Source organism: Apium graveolens, chromosome 3 (genome assembly GCF_009905375.1).
Source record: "Apium graveolens cultivar Ventura chromosome 3, ASM990537v1, whole genome shotgun sequence".
In the NCBI taxonomy this organism is placed as follows: Eukaryota; Viridiplantae; Streptophyta; class Magnoliopsida; order Apiales; family Apiaceae; genus Apium; species Apium graveolens.
Window position 1 is genome coordinate 3,088,503 of NC_133649.1, and position 20,097 is coordinate 3,108,599.

General features: G+C 35.2%; 3 protein-coding genes across 5 annotated transcripts; all 3 read right to left on the minus strand.

The window, feature by feature from the left end:
• Window positions 1-1,404: 1,404 nt before the first annotated feature.
• Window positions 1,405-2,467, minus strand: LOC141711437 (BRI1 kinase inhibitor 1). Its single transcript, XM_074513878.1, has one exon. It carries the CDS (start codon window positions 2,396-2,398, stop codon window positions 1,475-1,477), a length of 924 nt encoding a protein of 307 aa, XP_074369979.1. The 5' UTR covers window positions 2,399-2,467; the 3' UTR covers window positions 1,405-1,474.
• Window positions 2,468-7,022: 4,555 nt separating this feature from the next.
• On the minus strand, window positions 7,023-11,706 carry LOC141711438 (putative protein phosphatase 2C 12). 3 transcript variants are annotated; one of them, XM_074513879.1, is made up of 10 exons: window positions 11,573-11,706; window positions 10,898-11,182; window positions 10,469-10,640; window positions 9,731-9,884; window positions 9,588-9,651; window positions 9,140-9,247; window positions 8,140-8,265; window positions 7,804-8,042; window positions 7,507-7,709; window positions 7,023-7,429 (listed from the first exon to the last, which is right to left on the minus strand). In XM_074513879.1, exons 2-10 carry the CDS (start codon window positions 11,099-11,101, stop codon window positions 7,401-7,403), a joined length of 1,299 nt encoding a protein of 432 aa, XP_074369980.1. In that variant the 5' UTR covers window positions 11,102-11,182; window positions 11,573-11,706; the 3' UTR covers window positions 7,023-7,400. The 3 variants fall into 3 exon arrangements, with proteins under 3 accessions (XP_074369980.1, XP_074369982.1, XP_074369981.1); XM_074513881.1 differs by lacking the exon at window positions 11,573-11,706 and adding an exon at window positions 11,348-11,366; XM_074513880.1 differs by lacking the exon at window positions 11,573-11,706 and adding an exon at window positions 11,274-11,293.
• A 1,937-nt stretch (window positions 11,707-13,643) lies between these two features.
• Window positions 13,644-19,592, minus strand: LOC141711439 (uncharacterized). Its single transcript, XM_074513882.1, has 7 exons — window positions 19,161-19,592; window positions 17,399-17,456; window positions 17,048-17,128; window positions 16,894-16,929; window positions 16,410-16,649; window positions 16,176-16,317; window positions 13,644-14,500 (listed from the first exon to the last, which is right to left on the minus strand). The coding sequence occupies exons 1-7, from the start codon at window positions 19,337-19,339 to the stop codon at window positions 14,007-14,009; spliced, it is 1,230 nt and encodes a 409-aa protein (XP_074369983.1). The 5' UTR covers window positions 19,340-19,592; the 3' UTR covers window positions 13,644-14,006.
• Between the last annotated feature and the right edge of the window lie 505 nt (window positions 19,593-20,097).

Here is a 20,097-nt window from a genome sequence, read left to right on the forward strand (position 1 = left end):
CTCTTATCAATCAAATAATAATACCTCAATGGTGTTTAAACTGATACTTAAACCCAAATACCGAAGCATCTCTCAAATAATATATAAAACGATTACATGTTTTAAATATATCTATCAAATATAATATATAGTAATCACAAAATTTAGCCAAAAAAATATATAATCTAATTATAATAATAGTTATCAACTAATACAATTATTACCAAATTCCCTTATAATACTAATTATCTATGCAACTATTATCTAATTCAATTATATGTTAGTATCCAAAGCCCATATAATTTTTAAACCCAACGGTAATGATCCTAAAATTTTATGTACTTCTTTAGTACATCACCCACTTCATATTTCAACTTTTTTTTATGTCCTGGTCTTATCTTTCGCTTCCTTTAGATCAATTTTGACTCGTCTCTTCCTTTAGTTGTAGTATTAGTAGTACTTGTCGAAACGACTGCCTAGCAGTGGTTCAATGGATTTGTAGCTTTTTTGTTACTCTTTCATACTTGGGGAGAGTAATTAATCAATGTCGAGAGCTCTTACTAGGCTTGAAAAATCAAAACGTGATGTTAAGATTTGTAAAACGATCTGCGAATAACGTAGTTCACTATCTAGCGAGTTATAGTTCTTCTTTAGCTGATCGGAGGTGGAGGAAGGAAAATACCCATCCGGAGTTCCTTTCTATTTTATGTAATGATTTGATTCAATAAAATCATTTTCTTTTGTGGCAAAAAAAATAAAATAAACCCTTTTATTATTTGTCGCACATTTATAGGATGAAGACTTTAGGGGAATTGGTCCCGAATATTATTGACGGAAAGATATTGTGAAGAAGAGTTCATGTGCATGGGAATTAATTCGAATGTTGTTGATGAAAATTTTATTTGCATCGAGAAAAATTTAAATACGAATTGATAAAAACGAGTCAATAGAAACTAATAACCAAGTAATCACACTTTTAATTCACATTTTATGCCTTACACGATAATTGAACCTTATTAAACACAAAAAAGGAAAGATCACCAAAGTCCAGTTGAACTCGTTATGGATGAACCAGTTCAATATATATTAAACTCTTGCTCTTCTAGATACACGCAGTTATAATACATTATTATTTTTTTAATAATAATAATTGTTATGTTCACGCAATTTACAACAATATTATGCTATAATTGTTAGTGAGATATTGAAGTAAACTTAAATTTTCATCATATATATGACTGGTTACTTCACGGGATTAATTTTTAAGATTTTGTTTCTGTAGCCTACTAATGTTTTAGAAAAAAAAAGTCAGCATCTTCTTCCCCAACGGTGAATCGGTGATGAAGTTATATGTGATAAACAATTGAATTTTATAATTCGATTATTTCATAATTTCGTTTGTTTTAAATATTTTTGTAGCCGATGAGACCATAAATTCATATACATTAACATACATTACAGTATCTATGTTTACAAAATGGATAAAAGAGTAACATCAATGATCCTGGCACTTGATTTTCTCTTGCACAGCACTGGAATTTTTACAATGAGTAATAGCAGATTGAATTGCAGCCTGCAACTCTTCCATTGTGCTATCACTAGTTGAGCAACCAACCATAGCTCCGGTTGCTACAAGAAGTCCACTATTTGTCGGAGAAGCTCTCATAGAAGCCGGTGCTGAGAACAATCCTCTCCTTCCTCTGAACTCATCTTGCTTTCTGGAACTTACACTCCCGGGAAACGAATATGATTGGTTATGAAACGTCTTGTTTATCGACTTTCTTGATCCTCGAAAGGGCAGTAATGGCCTCAACATTTTCATGTACTTTTTTAGTACTTCACTCACTTCATATTTCAGCTTCTTTTTCTGTCTGTCCTGGTCTTGTGATTCATTTCCTTTTTTTCGGCCTCCAAAAATGGAGAACGATCTCGACTTGATTCCTCCTCTAGCTGTAGCATTAGTAGTACCAGTACTGTCATTGAGTTCTTCAAAGTTGGTGAACTCTATGTCATCATTTGAGCTGTTTTCTTGAATCATTTGATCTTCATCTTCGGAAAAAAGTTCCGTTATTGGCAGAGTAAAACTATCTAGAGAATTCGTGGAGGAACGAGGGGAAACCGGGAGGTGGGAGAGGAGGTGCAGAGGAAGCAAATGTCCATGAAAAAAGATGTCATCAGCAGGCGAAAGATCGACAGATGGAGAATTTATCGAAGACTTGTTATTGTTATTATTTATCGCGTTCGACGAATGTTGCTGGTGAAAAGATATTGTGAAAGAGAATTCATGAGCAGGAGAACTGGAAGAAGATGAAGGTGGTGAAGCTGGTGCAACTAATGTCGGTGGTGCGCCCTTCGCACTCGAATCCGAACAGTCAATGTAAGATTTGTTGCTGTTTTTTTGAAACTTCTGAATTTCCATTTTGAATGTCACAAAAGGAAGATTGGAGGTGGTGAGGGATAAGGAGATGAGGAAGCAGTGGAGAAAGCTAGGGGAGTGTCATTTAGTACGCGCTTGAATATAAACTAGACAAATAATTGCTCTAGAGCTAATTTTTCAAAAATTTCCGATAAATTACTTAAAATATAAGTTTTATTTGATCGATTTCTAATAAATCATATGATTTTTTAAAAATTGTACGATAAATCACAAATCGATATCTCAACCGAATAATTCCGATTTCCACCTGCGGTTGTTCAGCTGCGTATTCCCCGAAATTTGTAACACCAGTCGAATAATTCTGATTTCCGAAACTATAAAAGACGAGGCTGTTGGGTTTGTGGTTGGTATGGAACCTGTATTACAAGGGTGAGAAGAAACAAAAGAATGTGGGTCCTGGTCAAATTAACATACTGGTGTGTCCCATAAATTGTAGAACACTGTACTAAAAAATCCCATGGTTCTTTATCAATTTCTTTCCATACATTGCAACTACTATTATTCATGAATTGCAAGTTTTATATTTATGGTGCATGGGTCTTTGCTTCATATTATACCAATCACCAAGTATGCCTCACATGTTGACAACGGAACAATGATGTACAGGAATTCTCTCGTTTTCTTTGCGGGATGTTCTCTGACAATCGATAATCTAAGTATCGTTAACTCGAACGGATACTGAGAAATTAGAAGTCTCACTAATTAAAAGAATACTCGGTCGAGCACTCAGATACCGAAACAAATACATAAAAAACCAATTACTTGGATTTTGGAGACACGATCAAGTAAAACCGATTTTCGAGTTTTATAACTTGATTATCAAGAAATTATCAACACAAAATATTCATCTCCCATGCACAAGCAAGTTTGCAAAAAATCCCACTTGAGCTTCTTCATCCTTTTGCATAAAGGAAGGGGCATAAAAGTAAATATAGAGAATGAATGCCAAATGATTTGAATAAAGATCCACCTAACTCGAATACTTTCGTCTACCAAACTTTTTTTTCCTCGAGCACCGAAAACACGGATCAGAAAGCTATACATTCACGATACGCCATGTACATATTATACAAAAATGGACGCAATGTAAAATTGCTAAATTTGAAAGATCCATTTATCTAATTATACGTACATATAGACATAAAAAGTATAATTTACAAAAATGACATGCACGTAGAGGTGTCAATTTCAGGTTCTGCCTCGGTTTCGTGTCGAATTGGATATACGTGAATTTTTTTAGTCAGCTCCGAACCTGACCCGAGCCGAAACAGGTTTAAAAATTGTGACACGAACCCGACCTGATAGATACGCGAATAACCCGAAACTGACTTGTTTGACCCGAAATAACCCAAAATTTAGAATAAATTAATAAAATTAAAATTAAAAAGTTTTTATGTGCAACATTACAAAAATAAAAAGTTAAGCTAAATTAACATAATAAATTATAATGTAATCAAACACAATACTACAAATATTTTATAAGTAATAACCAACCATATATATGCATTATATAATATATTATTAATTATTTAAATAAACATATTGTGTTTGGGTAATTCGGGTCACTTCGAAAATGACCCAATTTGTTCTGGTAAATTTTTACCCAACCCCAATTCAATCCGAAAGTCAAAAACCTCAACCCTAATTCATATTTTTGCGGGTTGGGTTCATGTTGGGTTTCAGGTCATATCTAATTTTACCACCCTTACATGCATGTGCAAGATGAGTTTAATTAAGTCTTTAAACGAATCAAGTTGTTCATGAAAGTTGGAACTCAACTAGTTAATTAAGGACTTGACTAACTCGATTTGTTCAAGGCTCAAATCGATAATTACAAAAAAATGTGTTAATAAAATGAGCTCGAATCGAGCTACTAGCCTGTATAACTTAAGCTCGATCAGTTCGTGATTAGAGCTCGTGCTCGGCTCGTTAAAGTTCGAAACTTTGACCAAATGCATTATGCATATTTCGGTCTCCATCTTGTGCATACATGTATACACATATAATAATACATATTGTGCAATTAAACCATATAATGCAATAATCATTCACCCCCTTAAGACAAATTATCCAAGACCCTCTTATATACGATCTGATCACGGACACCAAGATTAGATATGATAATTATTAAGCTTCATATTTTTAGTATTTAACTATGTTTAGTTTCTTCTTAAAACGGTGTTAAAAATATTCCCAAATATTATAAACCGGGGTTCTTGTTTGTCAATAGAAATTAATAGAAAATAAATAAAAAATAATAGTATTAATTTATACTCCTTCTGTACCATTCATTTTTATACACTTTTTTTTGAATGTTTCATTCAATTCTATACAATTCAAACTTATTAAAAATAGTAAAAATTTTATAATATAAAAATCAACTACACCCACTACTTTCTCCCACTATACTCACTTTATTCATTAAATATTGAATAGTACCGCCACTTTAACCAATCTTATACTTTTTTTTCTCTCTCATCCCACTATCTTAATAAAAATAACATTATTTTATTATGTTTCTTATCCTCTGTATTTAAACCATTTATATACAAATGATCGGGACGGAGGAAGGAGCATAGACCAGAGAGCTTGGTGAGTGGGGACGAGCACACGTGTGCTGAGCGGGATCATGGTCCCTTGCGTCTTAGAAATTTGTTTACGTGGTCAAGGTCAATATATCTCAATTATACAGGCATTATTTGAGTGGACAGGCAGCTCATCTCCTCCGTTTATTGGTCGCACAACAGATAATTGTTATGACATATTTTATGACGTTTGTGTGTCTAGACGGAAATTTACCATATACTGCGATTAAACATAATGCAGAGTGTTTATTTTTGTATGTTTATTATACATATGAAATATGTTGAAATATTTATGTGTCAAAAACGTGATCACGTATATAAGGGACGATCTCGTATATAAGGGAAATAATCGGGAGCAAATATATATTGATACTCCGGAAAGTTTTAGCAATCTGTATAAAAGATGGGGATCATGTATGCTCACCAAAAATCATAGTGTACATGTATAATAGGGGAATAACGGAATTTTTTTATATTAACATACGTTTGTCCCTGACTGGATCCCGTAGGCAATGGATTAATGAGCAAATGTATTGCACCATATGATACTCCAGAAAGTTTTAGCAATCTATATAAAAGATGGAAATCATGTATGCGTACCAAAAATCATAGAGTACATGTATAGGGGAATAGGGAATTTTTTTTTATGATAACATATGTTTGTCCTTAACCGGATCCCGTAGGCAATGGACTAATAAGCAAACGTATATTGCACCATATGATACACCAGAAAGTTTTAGCAATCTATATAAAAGACGGAGATCATGTATGCGCATCAAAAAACATAGTGCACATGTATAGGGGAATAGTGGAATTTTTTTATGATAACATACGTTTGTCCCTGACCGGATCTCGTAGGCAATGGACTACCGGTGTATATACATGATGGTAAGCAGAATGAGAGAGGATAAGAAGATTGATAGACAGTTGGAATTAGCATGGAAGAAAATAAAGGGGATGGTCAAGTGCTTTTGTCCTACTTCACGTTGCATTGCTTTCTACCTTTCTGCAAATGACTCTTTCTGTCTGTAGTGTTTTGTTTTGAGAAAAAAAGAATATATAAATCTGGGTGGCAAGTATCAAAAGCCAGAGAAGAAGAAGAAAAAAGCATTGTCAAACAAAGGATGTTTGCTGGAAGACTGCGAAATCCTTTGTTTTATCCATGTTAGAATAGAATGAAGGAAAGAATGCCCATAACTCTACTTTAAATTTGTGTATGACAATGTCACAATCTTCACCCCCACAATAAAAAACCAAATCAAAAGAAAAGAGTGGTCTGTTTTGACTCCAGGCCTGTCACTAACAACACAAATAACCCTACAAGTGCTTCAAGAACCACTTATTTCCCAAGAAGCAATATTACTGTAACCATCTGTTTGCGGAAAATTTTGGTGCTTAAGTGTTTTTGGTTTAGGGATTTTTTGTGCTTAAGTGTTCTTGGTTTAGGGATTTTTCGTGCTTAAGTGTTTTTGGTTTAGGGATTTTTCGTGCTTAATACGAGAAATTGATGTGAATGTAGGTGTCACGACGTCACTTTATTCGTGCTTAAGTGTTTTTGGTTTAGGGATTTTTCCTATCGGTGGAAATTTTTCGCAAACAAATGGTTTGTCAACAATCGTTGGATGTGGACCAGCGCCTACAAGAGCTTCAAGAACCACTTATCTATGATTCCTGATCCTCGAAAAGCGATGATTGTAATCATCTGTTTGCGGAAAATTTTCGCGGATAGGTTAAATACGAGAAATTGATGTGAAAGCTACGTCACTCTGTCCACGCTTAATTTTTTGGTTTTAGGGTTCTTCCTATCCATGATTTGCCAACAATCGTTGGATGTGGAAGTGCCCCTTATCTACAGATGTACTACCGAAAGAACAAATGAGTTGATAAATTATTGCCACCGGTTTCTTTATCCCGAATAATTACCTATTACATGATAATGTTACCTGAAGAACTCTAGTTGGAACTGAGAGCTCTTGTTGAAGTCCCTAACATCATTACACCAAAAATTGAGTTACATACTGTTGGATTGTGAGGTGAAGAGCCAGTGTACTATACTGAACATATTTAGAGGAACAAAAAAAATTGTTTCACTTTCAACTTGTCTGGTGTATTACTTAGTGAGTCTCGCATCCTCAAATTGAGACAGACGTACCTGATATATTAACAGCGATCATGATTACTCTAACTACAGTGTGCAATCCTAGTTCTGATCTCTGACTTGCGTATAAAAAGCACAGCGAAGATTGTCATAAGCCCCGAGGTTTTTATAATTTTGGACGCAAATTGAATATCTTGCAAGAAATTTAGGAGGAATACTTCTTTCTACTTTGCTTTCCCTTTACAATTTAGCTTCAAACAATGGTTAGTTCTTTGTGTAATGTACATGTAGTCAAGTCTGGCTATTCGCTTCCACTACTGTATCTAGAATCTGAAAAAAAATGATACAGCAATGTATAAGGTTCAAAACAACAAAATGTGAAGTAGAGGGTATATATTAGAGTTTACCTCCAGAGGGTCTTTTCCCTTCCATGGCTTCTTTCTTCTCTTGGCAACTTGAGCAAAGAAAAGGACCATCCCAGGGCCGTAATTTTTTTGAATTTTCAGGTCCCGCGTATATTGATATTCCCTCTCCAGGTTTCATTTCCACTTGACACACAGCACATATGAACAACTTAAACATGTTGCAAATGGGGTATTTCGTATCCAGCCTGCAAGTCATAAAACAAATCAGACAACACTGAACTAGGCAGGCACGAGCGTTCTCCTACTGATGGTAGGAGAACATCAGGAAGCATGACAAACCTTTCAGAAAGATTTGCAGATCCCTCTTCTACTAATTCCTCAACCACATCAGGTTCACTGTACTCCTTCTCAGGAGCTGAAGATGGCTCAGAACTCTTCTTTTTTAACATAGACTTGAAAACATTCATTCCCTGCTTCTTTGGTGGTGCTGGCAAAGGAGGACTTGACTTTTCTGGGGGTTGTAAATCTATCACGATGCAGGTTGTGTCATCTCGAAGTCCTTTATACCCTACAGCCTCCTGCTTATAGGGCCATTTTATTGAAAACAGACTTCTGACTAATTATAATTAACAGTAACAAAGTTGCTGACATGAGAGAGCATTTGCAAGCATATACCTTGACTATTTGTGAAGCTGCAGCATCTGGTGGCATTCCGCGACAACACTCAAGTGCCGTTTCAGCACTCAAAGCATCCCAGACACCATCACTTGATATAACAAGCCTGCCACCACTCGAGGCGAGCTACAGGAGAAAACATTTACAATGTTATTTATATAAGTTAGGCACCATTAAAGAATTCAGTTGTGAATTGCATAAAAGCAGAATCTCAAACTCGTGCCAGAACCAGTTTAGTTTAAAGTAACCTTCATGCCCCATAACATATGGCTGTGTTCATGTCCATAATTGTTATTCACAGCACTATGACAGTAATAATTCGTCATACAATAACAGTGGAAGCGTCTTCTGATTAATTTGGATTGAATAATATAATAAATTCTTATACCATGACAGGCGACAGCTACAAATTTGGACCAATTATTTTCACACACGAACACATGGTATTCCAACATCTAAACAATTAATCTTTAAACCTTATTAGATCTTCAAACCCTAGCTGCAGTTAGGCTTAAATTGTAATATTGATTCATGCTAAAGGTTTTAAGAAAATAATTAATATGTTGAGGGTTTTACATGTTCACGTGTAAACATACAAGGGTCCAAATTGTCATTAATTCTTCTCTAACACACCCAGTAAGCATCCTAATGATTGCTCAAATATAATTTACACTAGAACCTGATTCATTGATCCTCATCACGGGTATACAGAGGAGATTGTCTCGGTCTTTAGATCATTCCTTATTTTAGACAATATATAATTGTTTCAGCAATTTCTATTCAATTTGGTCCTGCTCTTCAACTTAATCTCAGTGTAAAAACATGGGTTTCCAAGTCTGCGGGATAACAAGGAGGAAGCAATAATAGTATGACGGAGCATATTATGTTAATGATTGTCCTGACTAAGCAATCAGGAAAGGTACCAACTACTTTACAATATAAGCTGTTAGATATAAACATAAAAACAAGCTCTATGAAAGGAGTAAGAAAGCTAACAAACCTTCACTTGTTTTACATGAGGAACAGGAACAATAAACTCGCCAACATCCATATCTCCAATAGATCGTGAAAGGCACAAGCCACCTGGCCAGCATCTCAAAGGACCAATCTGCCATGATTATAATCTTGTAAGATATTGTTATAATAAGTGACTGGATAAATCAGTGATTCTTTTTCCTCAAATTTACTCCACACCAAATTCTAGGATGTTCATGTACATCAATGTGAATGATCGATTTAGGATGTTAAACCAAATCCAGGGAATCGTTCTAGATGCAATTAAAATCATCAATATGCAACATTGATGTTGAATGTTAAATCTATACAATTGTTATGATTCAGTATAGAGCATCAATTACTTGAGATGGAAAGTAACACGATTAGAAAAAGATGAACTCTAAGTAATTAAAACACTAAAAGACGACTAGAAGAATATAAATTACATGTACCTGGGTACCGCCACCAGTATTAAGTCGACCAACCTCACCACCACATGCAGTGATACGTTCCCTCCTGGTTCAGTAAATTAGAAGTTAAACAAACGGCCACAAAAGAAACAGTGATCTGACAAACTAAAAGTATGTGAGCATACTCTTCTTCATTGGTTTCAAGTCTATGATCTGCTGACAGATAATAAATATCCCCATCTGAAGATTCAAGGATGCACCGGGAATCACCAACCGATGCTACACTTACAATTAGTCCTTCGATTATCATAAAGGTAACAGTTGTTCCTGAAGTTTGCGCTGATAACCAAAATAGGATAACTAAGTATCTACAATATATAATATAACTACTTCAATCAAACACACTAAACTTGACAGGATATTGCAATAGACCATAAGTAGAAAGTATATTTCAGATCAAAATGCAACAAATACAATGTAAAAGATACAATTAGTCCTTCAATCATCATAAAGGTAACAGTTGTTCTTAAAGTTTGCGCTGATAACCAACAATAGAATAACTAAGTACCTACAATATATAACTACTTCTATCAAACACACTAAACTTGACAGGATATTGCAATATACCATAAGTAGAAAGTATATTTCAGATCAAAATGCAACAAATACAATGTAAAAGACATCACGAAGCAAGACGTTGGGATTACTGTTGAATTTAATTAGTGCAAGGTAAGGCCAAACAATATTTCCCTACTGCTAATTTTCAATAAGACATGCCCCCAAAAGATCATGATTTGTTGGTGCAAGTAGTAGTAGTAGTACTCTATCTTATAAACTAAACAGAAAGCCCAAATCTCCTCGATTTGAGAATGGGGTGTTACAATGTAACTATAGACTTAGACATGGATTCCAATCATTTATACCTTTTTCTTGCAATTCCTTATCCGTTTTCACAAACCCTGCAACCAAAGCCCTCGGCAGTGCTGCAACCCATTCATCCCTGTTAAGGTCTGGCGGAATAGCACCCAAGACATTATTTAGGAGATTCTCCTTACTGTATATAGCAGCTGCAGACCCATTGTGCCCATCAAATAGCTGCAAACAATCGGCTTCATTATAAAAGAAAAGGGCAAAAAATCGATGAAAAAGATAACTAAAATTTGTTGCATAGGTTTTCTAATGATAAAACCATCCTCAAATAACATTAGAGTAACGAAAACAAGCAACATCCAATCCTTGACCATTAAAAAGGAACTCTTGCGTGAGCCCGTGTGGTTTACCCAGTAGTGCGCACCCGAAGGGCAGCGGCTGCGGGTTCCCTACGATTAAAAAAAACTAGAAAACAATCTTACTGCAAAAACATGAAATGTAGTAACATCATCTCCTAGCACATGTTCACATTCTGTCTTCCAAAACGTAAAGTCTTCGCCTTTCTTGCTGTGATTAGCCTGGCCATACGATATCTCGAGTTTATCAACCTTGTCATTATCCGATTCACGTTTAAGAAGCACAGAAAGTGGAACACTTTGATGATGATCAGCCTTATTGGAGGTCATTCTTGTTCAAAAATCACACTTATATCCTCAAATCAAAGAATGTGCCTCCTCTTATTGTTCCATTCGTAATCCAATCAATTCCTAAAACACATAAAAACACATAATCAACCTACATGAAAAAATTACATTAATCAATCAAAATCTAATTTTAAAACAAAGATAAGATCCTCACATTATAATAATTAACATGCAACATGAAAACAGAGGAATCAAAATGCATATAACTTAACACTACAACATATGTACATATAAATTAATCGGTCCTGGTCCACACAATCGATAGCTGCAACCATCTGTCCGTCGAAAATTTTAATGAATAGAACAAATTTCTCGTTACTAATACAATATACATAACAAGATATAAACTTATCAAGAGCATATCCTTGCATGCACAGAAATTCAAAACATTGATATATAATGTTGATGCATGAAATGCATATATAAATGTAAAAGGTAAGGAAGAAAAATTACATGAAAATGTGAAGAAATGCAGAGAGAGATTGAGAGAGAGAGAGAGGAGAGAGGAGAGAAAGTATTGATTTTGGCAGAAAGAGGAAAACAAAAACGGAAATGGAGCTGTTTGTCCTCTTTCATTTGCCAACTAATTTCTGTCTTTTTTCTTTTTTTAGAATTATTTATATTTATTGTGTACAAAATCAATTAGTTCAAAATATTTATAGCAAAAGTTTTAAGATTGTTAGAAATATACTGTGTGTTGTCGTCTTGTCGAATTATTTATTTGACTTTGTATTCTAAAAATCTGTCGATTATACGAGTATCAATTTCAGGGTTTGAACCTTGTTTGTATTTATAAACGGGGTAATTTTGGGTGAAAATAAAATTGTTATAATTGAATGAAATTGAATTTATATGAATGAAATTCTAAAATCAGATTATTTTAAATAAATTGGATCACTTTCGAGTCAGTTCGAGTTAGAGTTCAAATGAAAGTCGGTTCAAGTTCGAGTTCGAGTTCGAGTTCGGATGATACAATGTAATGGATACGACTTCTGTATGTAATGCATTTGGGTCAAAGTTCGAGTTGGCTTTGATTGGATGGATGTGAACTGTAAAACGCAGCGTTTTAGGTATGCGCTAAAATAAGTCGTCAGTTTACATGTGCTTTTCGACTGTTCACATCTTTCATTTCAACCCCTTTTTCTTTTTTCAGTTTTTTAACATTCGCATTTTGTTCTACTTTTTCTATTTTCTTTCATATTCGGAAAGATAAACAACTTTGGTCTACGTACAATGAACTAAGGAGCCGTTTGATTTACGATTAATAAGTCTGGTTAACGAGAATCGGAACTTCGATTTCATTTCATGTATAGTATTTGGATTAGTAAATGAGAAATATTATTTTCGGAGCTAATTTTTTGTTTCCCGAACTAAAAAATGTGAAAAGATCAAATTATTCTCGCATTTTTTTTTCCAGTGTTGTTTATGTGATTTCGGGGGAGCAATTTTGCTTTTTCGCCATATTCTTGCTCCGGAAATAAAAAAAATAGCGCTGAAAATAGCATTTAGAGAACCTCATCTTCTCTAAAGGGAATTTCATATCATTCTCATTATCATTCTCATTTATCCTAATATTCTCGTACCCTTCATTCTCATTCCAGATTCCAGATTTCGTTTCCCCGCTACAATCCAAACACCCCAAGACTTACGACCAAATATTTGGTATATATTTAAAAGGCGTTATGTTAAACGAGTAAAAAACACACTTCCCTGTATGCTGTTTAAATCATTTCTTTCGGACTGAGATTGTTAAAGAAACAAAATTAAAATACATTTACAGAATGTCGAGAATTTGAATTTTGTCAAAAACGACAATTCAAATTACTCTCTAAATTGAAAATTAAGGCCCCAAATGTCACTATTTGGGGTCAAATGACCCTCAATGTCATTTTTTAAAAAATTGGCCCCAAATGTCACTTGAAAACGGCATTTCGGGTGAATTTTTTTAAAATAGACGAAAAACGCAATCCCGTGTTGAGTTTTTCTATAAAAAAAAATTTATTTTTTTTGAAATAAAAGGAAAACGCAGTTTCGTTTCGTGTTTTTGTGTAAAAACGAGGTTTCAAACTGAGTTTTTGATGAAAACGCAAATTCAGAAATTGTTTCGATTAAAAACGCAGTCTCGTCTTGAGTTTATGAATATAAAAACGGCGTTTCAAACCGAGTTTTTCGTAAAAAGGCAGTTTCTAACCGAGTTTTTCTCAAGATACAAAAAAAAAAATTCAAAACGCAGATCCAAAATAAGTTAATATGAAAAACTCATTCTGAAATTGCGTTTTTGCCCCCATAAACACGAATTGAAGTTGTGTTTTCAAATTTATTTTTTTAAAAAAAATTGAAAACAGAACACGAAATCGCGTTTTTCATTAATAACAAAAACTTCACCCGAAACTACGTTTTAGTGTGACATTTGGGGCCAATTATTTAGAAAGTGACATTGAGGGTCATTTGAATCAAAAAAGTGACATTTGCGGCCAACACCCCTAAATTGATTACAACGTTACGTATTGCTGCATCAATAATATTTTGCAAGGTAAAATGTATTTCATATTTATATTCATTTAAAGGGAGGACATTATTAGATTAGCAGATTCCTCTTATTGTATGTCTAATAATACAGTGAAGTGATCATATTTCCCTCTATAAACAACAGTCTATGTTTCATGGTATATATTGAAATTACAAGAAAAAAGAAAGCTGCCACTAGTTCAAACTTCGAGACCAGAGCGATACCTTTGCAGCAGCAGAAAATTTGCACATGAAACCTGTCCATCCATTCAACCTGAAACACCATGCCGGTCCACAACGGTTTTACCACAGTACTCGTGATCCACATACTGACGATAACCAGTTTTGAAGCTTCTCTTAGATGTATGAACTGCCGATATTAGAGCCTTGAGCGTCGAATGCACTTGATGGGATTGAAAGGTGAACTTTTTCTTGAATAAGAGGAGGGGGGCTTTAAGAAGGATGATGGCTTTATATCCCAGTTTTCGATATCCGTTGGAACGCAGACGTCAAAGAGAGCCTGACCAAGAATACCATGAGCCTTGATGACTGGTGGCTTCGTCAGAGTAACATAACGTTCTTTTTGTTCATCGTGTACAGACCCAAGTACTTTATCCCCGTGATACTCCACGGAGCCTGGCACAAAGAAGTGGTCATTCAGCTCCAGAGCAACTCTTTTCTGAAAGGTCTGACTTGAGCTCACTGCTGCATCCCCCAAGTGGGCTATTGATTCTGGGACCTCATCCTGTGTTCCAGCAAAGCCCATATTTTCTCCCTCGAGTTGTCTAGATCTTCGAGAATACATAACTGCAGCTTTTCCAAGTAGCTCTGTAACAGCTGCCTTGTAGTCAACTGGGTAACGCCTAAAGTGGCCTGTGTGACATTAATTCATTACATAGTATATGACATTAGCGTGCAGATAGAAAATATGATTGTAGCAACACATGGCAACTAAATAATTCATATTAAAAGAGTAACTGATCCGAGAATCATTCACAATGCATCATTATGAGACAGGCAATAAAGACATCAGCCTAACAGTCTACTGAATCGTAAACCTAAAACTATACACTTCTGTCATGTTCTTAATTATTACTCTCTGGGCCATTCTTATGAGGTGGTTTTTTATTGAATTAATGACCTTTCGGCCCCTAAAGTATAAGCCGTTATACCCATCAGCCCCAAAAGTATGAAGTCATAGCTTTTAACCCCTGTAGTATTAGGTATCGTTCCTTTTAGACCTTTTCGGCAATAAAACGACATATCAACCAATATCGGCCATACGTTTTTACCCTCCGATATTGGCCGATATGTCGTTTTATTGCCGAAAAGGGCTAAAAGGAACGATACCTAATACTACAGGGGTTAAAAGGTATGACTTCATACTTTTGGGGCTGATGGGTACAACGGCCCATGCTTTAGGGGCCGAAAGGTCATTAAGCCTTTTTTATTTTGAGATTCTCAATTTTCACGGCTGAGAACTGATCACCTGCAAAACTATCTTCCTGTCAACAAAAGTCTTGGTGTGTCCGCACTATCACTAATAAACAGCTCAAATAAATTCCCCTCTACCAAGGCTTTCACTGTAATACCTGTATATAAACCCTTCCTTTTTCTCAACGCAGGGGGCAATGAAATTAAAGGTTTCGTGAAAACAGCAAGAAAGCGGATTAATAGGTAATTAGAATATCATGATTATAGGCAAGGTACAAAAGAATAGACCCCCATTTTACGATCCAAATTGTCCTAGGAGAAATGTTGCTCAGATTCTTTTATTGATGAATATTCGGGTAAGGTTTGCAGATTATACGGATCACTGAAGGAGGGATGTAAATATGTAATGCATTAGAAAAAAAGTTCAAATTCATTCATCAGCTGCTAAAAAATTACGACAAAGTCCTACCAGATGCATATATCACCCTTGCTCTCCCACCAAAGCTCTTACGATATAATAATCAAAATAAAATATATAATGCAGCTTTTTACAAAAAACGTTCGCAGGAACTTTTAAGATATTCCTATTAATTAATAAAACACATTTTATCAATTATCGGGAAATATCTCTATGTAATGTACGACATTGTTCCATTCCATCAGCCACAAATACCAAGGCTTGGGTTTCGATCCCTAGTTCTTGACATTGCCACTTATATATTATGCTCACTTCAGGTTTCAAGTAATCAAAATCCTACTTTACTGATAGTTAGTACAGAATGAATATAACTATAAACAAGATTTAAATAATTACTATGAAAATATCAAATTTACTACCTGAATCAGAAAAAAATAAGCGAAAAGCAAAAGTATAATAATAGTATCACTTCTATACCTAAATAAAAAATTAGTTCGAAAGGAACAAAAATTATAATCAGCAGGGGAACATATGGACAGAGGGCTAGGCTTATTACTTCAAACATACAAGTAACTAGCAACTAGATTTCCAATTCAATGAAAGACCGACTGCCTAGAAAATCTATATAAAAATGGGAAACTAAAACAACCTGGAGCAATAAAGTTACACAGAGAAAAAATTGTCTGGGAGGCCTACCTACATGAGAAGAGCTACTCCACCTAACCAGTTTAACCTCGCCCCCCAGGTCTTTTAATCTTTGAGCAAAATTACATATGGTTTGAAAAGGAGCAAGGTCATCGTTCTCTGAGCACAAAATAAGATATGGAGCCCCCATTCGCTGCATGACAATAATAATAATAACAATAATAAGCTGCGAAGGTGGAAAAGTTGTAACAACTTTATATGATTTTCAGCCTGAGAGATACTTACAATTGTAGAGTATAGAGTTTGCCAATATTCAGCCCGAAGTGATTCCATTCTGTAAAGGAAGAATCTATCTGCCGTATACTGTAAGCTATGGGCAATCCAGGATGCTATAAGAGGAGGACGCGGTCTTTTTAGAACAGTTGGATGAAGCACAAATTTTGTACCCAGATCACTAGTGAAATCTACTGGAGTAGAATCAAAAATTTGCCCAGAAATGCAATCTCTAACCAGTTGATATTCATCCTACAAAGAAATAAACAATTAATGAATAATAAAGTCACCTGCCTAAAAAGTTAATAGTCATTTCCAATTTCAGTATAACTATTTTACAACAAAACTCTACATCATATGAAAAATGCAGAAGGTTGAGTAAAAGCAACTAATTAGTGGGTAATACACTGGAAAAAGATGATTGTATAATTCATGTGCACAAATATATGTAGGGAGGTGGGCATGTATGAAAAGAAAAGAAAAAAAGAAGGCATACCCGATTGGCGTGCTCTGCACAGTTCTCTTCAATAATCTACGAACAAAAAATAAAATAGTAAGATAATCTTTACTAAAGCAAGCTCAGACACGCTAAGTTCCCTTAAGTATCCCTAGTCCCTAATTGGAGAACTCACCATCACAAAACAAATTACCTGAAAAACTTTACACATGCATGCTTTGGGTCCACCGGAAAACGACGCAAACACCACAGGGCATGACCGTACTTTTAACTCCTTCATGTACAAAATAAAATAGAGTCAGATGAAGTATAACTGTTTAACCGGTTACCTTCTACCTAATCATAATTAGGAAATGATTATAAATTAATAACAGTAAATCAGTAGACAGAAAACTTGCGTTATTCCATAAGGAAGCCAAAAAATAACATTTAAAATAATTGCCACTATAACTCTTCATAATAGTTATTTTTATCAAAATCATAGCAGAAGAGAAATCATTCAGAAGACTCTTTCTCATGCAAAATGTGAAATGTATAGGGTTACCTCAATAAGCTCATGGAGAACTTCTAAAGCCAATGATGCGCCCTTCTCAGGGAAGAACCTGCATATAGTGTTAACATAAGCAAACATTGAATAAATAAACATTAATCATATATATAAATGGAGCACACTAACAATCCATATTAATTCTATTGGCCCGAATTCATACTTATGTCATAGTGACCATTTATAGAACTAATAATTTGTTTTACTCTTACCGCCCCACTATGTGATCACTTTGATTTAAAGTACACCCTAAAACATACAATGCTCAGTATTGGTGCAGTTGATTTGAACTTCAACAGTAATGAACATTCAGTTAGTAGTTTGTTTAAAAAAATTACTACTCTTAGCTGTATATACCAAATTCAAACGAAACATAGATATTTTATTTATTTTTTTAGAGAAAACAGTGGACCTAACAGTTAGATTCAAAATGAGTAATCTATCTGTAAATGGATGAATCCACATTTTGTGAAAAATAGATTACAATTCCAGTACAGTTCTTCAAATGTACTACTTACTTCTGACCCACAGTTATAAATTTCAAACTGAAAGTTATAAATGCACATACATATTCATAATCACATCACTCGCACATGCGCGGGCTCACACTCATGCACCGATTTAAAATTACTGAATTTAGATAACTAAAATTTAGTAGATTACATTTTACTACAGGCTACCGAAGGATATAGTTGTTTCGTCAAAACAACCTTATGTGGAATGCAATCCTCGGTCAAGAAAATACAGCTGATAAATGATGTAATCATCACCAAGTAACTTAGATGTATCATTTTTCGGAGATGACCTCATTAAAAAAGTGATTTTTACTAGCAACAACGGAGTTCACGTCACTTCATAAAGTTTCCATTGAAAAGGGAGTAGAATTACGCAATTTGTGAAAAGGATATTTGATTACGCAATCCATGAAAAGTGATATTTGATCATTGCGTATAAAAGGCTAAAGGACAAAATTAAAAATTTATTACTAGTCACAACAAAATATTTGAGACCTCTAATTTTAACAACTATAAAGCAAGACCATAGCAAAAGGTAAGACTTTCTTCAAGAACTCCTAACCATGTACAAAATGTTTCCATCCCCAAACCCCTCCTATGATTACATTAAACACAATCCATAGACTTAGCACCAATGTAACCGTTGCACAAATGTACCTCAACTGCCAAAACAAAATTACATTTTACATAGTTTCAAAGTCATTACATACAAAGATAAATAAATGACTAAAACAACAAGCTAACTGGGAACTAGCACATACTACTCATCAGCATTTTATCTCAAAAATCAAACCAAACTAATATCCATATAAATCAAGAACAAAAGGAAGTCCATTTAATAATTATTAAGCTCAAAATGAACAAAACCCATAAACTGAGAGAGAGAGAGAGAGAGAGAGTGATAGGGGAGAGGGGGGAGGGAGGGGGAGAGAGAGGGAGGGAGGGGGAGAGAGAGAGAGGGGGGGGAGAGAGAGAGGGGGGGGGGAGATAGAGAGAGAGGGGGGGAGAGAGAGAGAGGGGGGGAGAGAGAGAGAGCGAGAGAGAGCGGAGAGAGAGAGAGAGGGAGAGAGAGAGGGAGGGAGAGAGAGAGAGAGAGAGAGAGAGAGAGAGCGAGAGGGAGGGAGAGAGAGAGAGAGAGAGAGAGAGAGAGAGAGAGAGAGAGAGAGAGAGAGAGAGAGAGAGAGAGAGAGAGAGAGAGAGAGAGCGCGGAGAGAGAGAGCGGAGAGAGAGAGAGAGAGACGTACATATTCAAGAATTGGGAATGACAGACAAGTGAATTCCAACCAAGAGAAGCATAAAGATCAACATAGCTTTTAACATGTTTCTCTTCACTTGACATCCAAGCATATATAACTACTAACCCTTTTACTTTTTCTCCTCTCTCTCTTCTTCCCCAGTAACATCTTCCCCCAAATCCCCACATCTCCACAACAACTTATCACCAACTTATCTACACAAGTTCTTGAAATTTCTTAAGCATTAAAAATCTCATCTTTATTATTAATATCAATTTGGGGAAATACAAACACAAAGGGGATGATGATGATGATGATGATGATGATGATGATGATGATGATGATGATGATGCTGGATTGTGTTTGTTACGAGAGAGAGAGAGATGAGGAGGATGGGCAGCTTGCCTTTCGATATTTTATACTCTAGTTTCCAATTAATTTTTCTTTTAGGATGGGCTATATGCTATTACTGTTAAATGGGCCACTGACATAAAATAATTGGAAATCAGGTACTGTGTTGCATTTGCATCTTTCATGTGTCCGTTTAACGAATCGGAATCTTAAATTTCGAGTAATAGTATTCGGATTATCAATTTCGTGGTGGAGAATGAGAACCTCGTTTCCTCTTGATGTGTAAATTAAACCCTCATATTTTTTTATTTTCATTTTAATCCCATTCTTATTAACCTCATATTCATACCCTACATTCTCATTTTATGATATATCCGAACATCCTTTAAAGTCTTTAAATAGGGATGGGTTTTTCCCCACCCCGATCCGATCCCCACCCCACGGGGTGGAGAATCGAGGATTTTTCGGGTACGGAGCGGCGATCGGGGAGATATATGTAAAAAATTTGGGGATCGGGGCGGAGGCGGGGATTAGTGTCTCCCCGCCCCGATCCCCGACCCCGAATCATATTTTAAATAAAAATAATATAATAAAT